The sequence below is a fragment of the Ranitomeya variabilis genome, chromosome 4 (assembly GCF_051348905.1).
Source record: "Ranitomeya variabilis isolate aRanVar5 chromosome 4, aRanVar5.hap1, whole genome shotgun sequence".
NCBI classification, from domain to species: Eukaryota; Metazoa; Chordata; class Amphibia; order Anura; family Dendrobatidae; genus Ranitomeya; species Ranitomeya variabilis.
This window is the reverse complement of record NC_135235.1, coordinates 62,209,081-62,215,650: the sequence shown is the minus strand read 5'-3', so window position 1 is coordinate 62,215,650 and position 6,570 is coordinate 62,209,081. Positions and strand designations below refer to the sequence as shown.

Genomic DNA, 6,570 nt, shown 5'->3' with positions numbered 1-6,570 from the left:
ATAACAGTGAGAATGGGAGCGTCGGAAGGGAGTATTCCTCATCCACTCCTGCACTTTAAACAAATAATTTAAAAAAACAGTGTGGGTTCCCCTGTATTTTTGTTAACCAGCCAGGCAAAACTCACAGCTGGGGGCTGCAACTCTCAGCTGTCAGCTTCAGCAAGGCTAGTTATCAAGAATAGAGGGGTCCACATGCCATATTTTTTAATTTTTAAAATAAATAATTAAAAAAATGTAAATGGCATGGGACACCCCATTTTTGACAACCAACTTTGCTAAAGCAAACAGCAGGGGGCTAGTATTCTCAGGCTGGTTAGAGGCCATGGATATTGGCCCCCTGTAGTCTAAAAATAGCAACCTACACCTGCCCAGAAAAGGCACATTTATTAGATGCGCCAATTCTGGCACTTTGCCCTGTTCTTCCCACTTGCCCTGTAGCGGTGGCAAGTGGGGTGATAGTTGGGGGTTGATGTCACCTTTGTATTGTCCAGTGACATCAAGCCCCAAGGTTAGTAATAGAGAGGCATCTATAAGAGGCCTAATTGTAGCTAGAGGTGTCAATGGGGGCAGGCTGGGGATACCGACTGCAGAAACCCTGGTCCGACGGCCATGGTTGGACAATAGTCAGGGAATCATAAATCTTTTTGATAAACTATATGATAAAGAATCGAGATTGGTAAAACAGCACAATAAGGATGTTAGTGTAAATGTAAATATATTAGTATTTTATTTTATCTCTCTGTACTTTGTGAAACCATTTTCAGTCTAAATAGTGGGTAGGGGTTAGTAAATATGCCCACCCAGTGAACGAGCTCTTAAGCATATCTCTGAAGTTTTGTGCACAGCTTAGAGCAATACCCTTACTGTCCGTGTAGATAATTTTATAACATGTTCTTGTGAAAATGACCCTTAAATACTTTTATTAATGCATCTTTTACATCCTTGTTCCTCAGGCTGTATATGTATGGGTTTAACATAGGAATAACATTGACGTAAAGAACAGATACAATTTTTCCCACATCTAATGAGTAAGAGGAGGTCGGCTTCATATACACACATACAACTAAGATGTAGAAAAGTACAACAACTGTAAGATGGGAAGCACAGGTGGAGAAAGCTTTGTGCCTCCCTTCCTTAGACTGGATCTTGAGAATGGCTGAGATTATATAAACGTAAGACATTACTGTAAGAAAGAAGCAGTTAAAGAGCAGCACAATGCCTTCAGTGAACATTGTCATTTCTATAGCGGTGATGTCATCACATGACAGTTTAAGTAAAGGAGTGACATCACAAAAGAAATGGTTGATCACATTTGATGCACAGAAACTTAAGGTCGAAGAAAGGATGGTTACAGGAAGAGCTGCTGTAAAGCCCGAGATCCAGGCTGCAACTGAGAGCCAGAAGCATGCTCTCCGATTCATAACTTGCATGTATAGAAATGGTTTACAAATTGCCATGTAGCGATCAAAAGCCATCGTAGTGAGTAAAAGATATTCAACACTCGCAAAAGAGTTGAAGAAGTAAAGTTGGGTCATGCATCTTTTTATAGACAGATTTTTATGTCCAGTCATAAAAACATACAACATGTAAGGAGCCGTGACTGAACTATAGGAAAAATCTAAAAATGACATATTGCAGAGAAAATAGTACATAGGCTTTTGCAAATGAGCATCACAGAAAATCAAAGATATGATGACTACATTGCCGGACACAGTAAGACCATAGATTAACAGAAATATCAGGAATAGAACGGGTTGTAAACTTTGATTATCAGAAAAGCCCCAAATGACAAATTCTATAGCACTGCTTTTGTTTTCACTAAACATTTCTAGTTTGGCATATGAGTATGATACTGAAGACATCACTCTAAAATGCATAAAAATAGTGAACACATAACCAATCTTATACCTTTAACATTCAAATGCATGTCTTTTTGGTTAAAAATAATTTTATAAATGAATTCCATTAAAAATGTTGAACCTTGTGTCTGTTATCTAAAGTCTCGGTACTACAATACAGAACAGAAAGATTTTAATTTGCTTGTTCTTTCTACTGGTTATAATTTGGCTTAAAAGATTTTTCAGAAGAAAAAAGATAAAAGTTGCAAACTCTGCAGATCAGGCTTACTGATCGGTTCCATTGTTAAATTATTCTGCAACTTGATATGTACATAGAGGTTGTTGAAAACAATTGGTCCAAACTATTTAATTGAACCCCTTTGTAAAATTGTTTTTTTCTATACAATAACACATACATTAAAGTAAAAATATTTAGAAAAAGATCCCAAAGGTGTACAAATCTTTTATATTATAATCAATGGGGATATGATCGGTTTAAGTTCTGTATTTCTGCAAGGTTGCAGGGCAGCATGGTGGCTCTGTGGTAAGCACTGCAGCGCTGGAGTCCTGGGTTCAAACCTCACCAAGGACAATATCTGCAAGGAGTTTGTATGTTCTCCCAGTGTTTGTGTGGGTTTCCTCCTGTTACTCCAGTTTCCTCCCACACTCCAAAGACACACTGACAGGGAATTTAGATTGTGAGCCCCATCGGGGACAATGATGATAATGTGTGCAAACTGTAAAGCGCTGCGGAATATGTTAGGGTACCGTCTCACAGTGGCACTTTGGTCGCTACGACGGCACGATCTGTGACGTTCCAGCGATATCCATACGATATCGCTGTGTCTGACACGCAGCAGCGATCAGGGACCCCGCTGAGAATCGTACGTCGTAGCAGATCGTTTGGAACTTTATTTCGTCGCTGTGTGACACCGTGTGTGTGACACCGATCCAGCGATGTGTTCGGTTGTAACCAGGGTAAACATCGGGTTACTAAGCACAGGGCCGCGCTTAGTAACCCGATGTTTACCCTGGTTACCATCGTAAATGTAAAAAAAACCCAAACAGTACATACTCACATTCCGATGTCACGTCCCTCGCCTTCAGCTTCCCGCACTGACTGTGAGTGCCGGCCGTAAAGCAGAGCGCAGCGGTGACGTCACCGCTGCGCTCTGCTTTTACTTTACGGCCGGCACTTACACAGTCAGTGCGGGAAGCAGACGGGAAGGGATGTGACACCGGAATGTGAGTATGTACTGTTTTTTTTTTTTTACATTACGATGGTAACCAGGGTAAACATCGGGTTACTAAGCACGGCCCTGCGCTTAGTAACCCGATGTTTACCCTGGTTACCCGGGGACTTCGGCATCGTTGGTCGCTGGAGAGCTGTCTGTGTGACAGCTCCCCAGCGACCACACAACGACTTACCAACGATCACGGCCAGGTGGTATCGCTGGTCGTGATCGTTGGTAAATCGTTTAGTGTAACGGTACCCTTAGTGCTTATATAAAAATAAAGATTATTTATTTATTATTAAGGTTCACTTAAAGCACCACTCCAGCTGTTTTTTTTATTTTTTTTATTTCACAGCTAGAGTGATGTTACTAGTACTAATGTAAGTACCCTGCCCATAGCAATATCCAGTATTCGTCTTTTATCTGCATTGCTCAGGTTAGTCTTCCACAGGTTATGAACGGCGGGTTCGCTTCAGTGTTTGCTGGGTGACCCAGAAGTCACAACTCAATGTATGTCTATAAGATTTCGAATGAGGCCAGAATGATGCTTTCACAGACTTACATTGAAAGGTTGTGACTAGTGATGAGTGAGTGTGCTCATTACTTGAGTTTTCTGAGCATACTCGGGTGTTCTCCGAGTATCTTGGGTGTGCTAGATTATGTTTGTGTCCCCACAGCTGCATGATTTGTGGCTGTTAGACAGCCTGAATACATGTGGGGATTCCCTAACAAACAGGCAATTCCTGCATATGTTCAGGTTGTCTAACAGCCATAAATTATGGAGCTTCGGAGAAAAAAACATAATCTACAAATACGTCCAAGATACTCGGAGAACACCCGAACAGGCTCAGAAAACTCGAGTAACGAGCACACTCGCTCATCAGTACTTGAGATCATTATTACCCCTGACTCCAGGTCATTCAGAAGTTGCCATCACAAGATTGCGGATTAGGACCAAGATCTGAAGATAGTGGCTCATAAGTATATTGCAAGGGTCAGGGAACCTACATTAGTGGCACCACTCCAGTGCTGAAATAAAAAAACTCTGGAATTGTGCTTTGGATTGAGCTAACGTACCTGTAAGTCACCTGCTCCAGTCCCCTCTCTGGATGATTTTGTATTTTCACTGCTCATTGGTTTACAATGGCAACTTGATGCACTCCAATGACGATGATCCATCCAGGACACATTAACCTAGCTCAGGCACTGGAACGCCACTTTACGTATTCAGGTATTTTGTGTCCCTCCCAATACATTTCACAGCTTGCCATTCCTTAGCTATCATTGTGACAAATCTGCATTGTAATTCCATTCTGTCTTGCTGTGAAAACTTTGCTGCATCATGTTTCCAACTCTACTACCTTGTGATTCCACTCTGCTATTGCTGTGCCAACTCTGGTAATATAAAGGTTCCAGCTCTTCTACACCATGGTTCCATTCCACTATGTGCTACGTCTACTACACCATTATTTCAGCTTTGCTACATTAGTTACTCTGCTATATAAGATGCAATTGTTGCAGCTTTGCTGCATTAGTTGCAATTGTTCTGACCCTCAGATGATGTTGTTCCATCTCCGCTACATCATTTGCCCTTGTTCCACCTCTGCTACATCAGTTGCTATTCACAGCTCTGCTACACCAGTTGCTGATGTTCCAGTCCTGATACATCAGCCACTGCTGTTCCATCTTATCTGCCTTGCTGCATCAACACCAGCTGTCTCTGCTGTATGAGAACTGCTCATCCAGATCAGGCTCTTTGATGATCCACCTAATAGGTACCATATGAAACAAATCAATACCAGGTATATCTGCACTTGTACGTAAGTCACTGCATTTGGATAAACAATAAAGAGACTATGATTCTACATCATGCCCCCATTCACAGATCATACCCACCAGTAGGTGAATGCCATAATATTAAAATTACAGTCAGCATACATTAAAATGCAAAAACGTAGCCAAGATACATTTGTTGTTTAATATGTAATATCTACAGCTTTTCAAGTGACTGAACAAAAATGGCTCTGCTGTACCTATAAGATAGATAAAAGGATTACCGGAGACTTCAAATTTTTTCTGTGTAGATAAGAACTTATTGGCAGGTAGTTGCTAACTACCTGCCTCTTCAGCCATACGACAATCTCTCCCATCTCAGAGTGATCACAGATCATTACTGATGGTGATTCTCCTACTTCCTGTGACATCACATTGATAGAGTAGATCCTTCTCTTTTGCTCTGCTCTGTCGATGGGGCATCACTTCCGATGTGGTATTGATTGACATCTGGCTCCTTACTTCATTAGGTGGTGGTGGTAGTTCTATAGCGGCATTATTGGGAACATTGGTCTTTGTAAAGTGTGTTCTGTTTTGTAGAACTATAGCAGTATTATTTAATCATTGTGTATTAATAATTACTAATATACATGGGTGTTAATAATTAGGAAGACACCATTTTTAAATAATACTACTATAATGGTAGTGGTTATGGTGTAGCGGTATTATTTGTGCCTAGTATAGTGGTATTATTCGTAATAGTGTGTTTTATTCAAAATAGTATATATAGTTGGTAATCCTTAGTCCAAGTTTAGCAACATCAGGGTTATATAGCAAAGGATTCTTGTCAGCAGATGCCTAATTTAGCGGCTTTTCCTCGTACACCGGTCCAACAGGTCCTTCTACCAACATCCGTAAAAGAAAATGCATATGTTCTTGTTTTCTTTGTAGCTGGTTTTGCTATGGATTTATAGAGAGCTCACTAAATACAAATAATATAGTCATAATATAGTACCTAAAGACCTGCTGTATATTAAATCTTAATTTTTAGTATCCAATTTGTCCCCTAAAATTTTGGATGTTTGTGATTTTTTATTAATTTGCCCTGAACAAGGGTCAACATGAAAGAATTTACTGAAACCAGTATTTTAGCTGTACTGCAGCTAAGGCTAAAATTACACATCCATGAAACACAAGCCGAGCTTGACCCAGCTATACCCAGCCCAATTTATATTTCCAGCTTTTTGTATAGGGATTTTTTTTAAAAAACTACACAGACTTTCAGTGATTGTTATTGGTTATTTAAATATCTGTTAATATCTGTCTGCTAAAATATAAAATAAAAAAACCAAATGAAACAAAAAAACAAACAAGTGCATTCAGAACCAAAACAGAGTTGGAAAGGAAAAACAAAGGTCTTATGTGAGTTTTTTATAGTATGGCTTCATTTCTCATTTTAGATTTATCAAAACCATGATAAAAATAATAAAAAATAGCTCCCATATTGTTTTTTGCTAAATGTCCTTAATTGTTTGTGTGGATGCTTTTGCTGGATGTAGTTCCTGTATAATGCATAATGTTATACCTGGTTAACATTGCTGATTCTTAAAATGATAGTCAAAATCTTCAAAACAAAATATTCAATAATTCATCACGCAATCATATCGTAAATTAATGTTCTTTGAAGTAACAAGCTATAATAAAAGGAGCAAACTGCATGATGG

The 6,570-nt window shown here is 39.5% G+C and overlaps 1 protein-coding gene across 1 annotated transcript; it reads right to left on the bottom strand.

The window, feature by feature from the left end:
- Positions 1-881: 881 nt before the first annotated feature.
- On the bottom strand, positions 882-1,475 carry LOC143767568 (olfactory receptor 5P52-like). Its single transcript, XM_077255978.1, has one exon. It carries the CDS (start codon positions 1,473-1,475, stop codon positions 882-884), a length of 594 nt encoding a protein of 197 aa, XP_077112093.1.
- Between the last annotated feature and the right edge of the window lie 5,095 nt (positions 1,476-6,570).

Excerpts from the sequence above, each read along its gene's own strand:
- LOC143767568 (XM_077255978.1), bottom strand. The coding sequence starts at position 1,475 with ATGGCTTTTGATCGCTACATGGCAATTTGTAAACCATTTCTATACATG.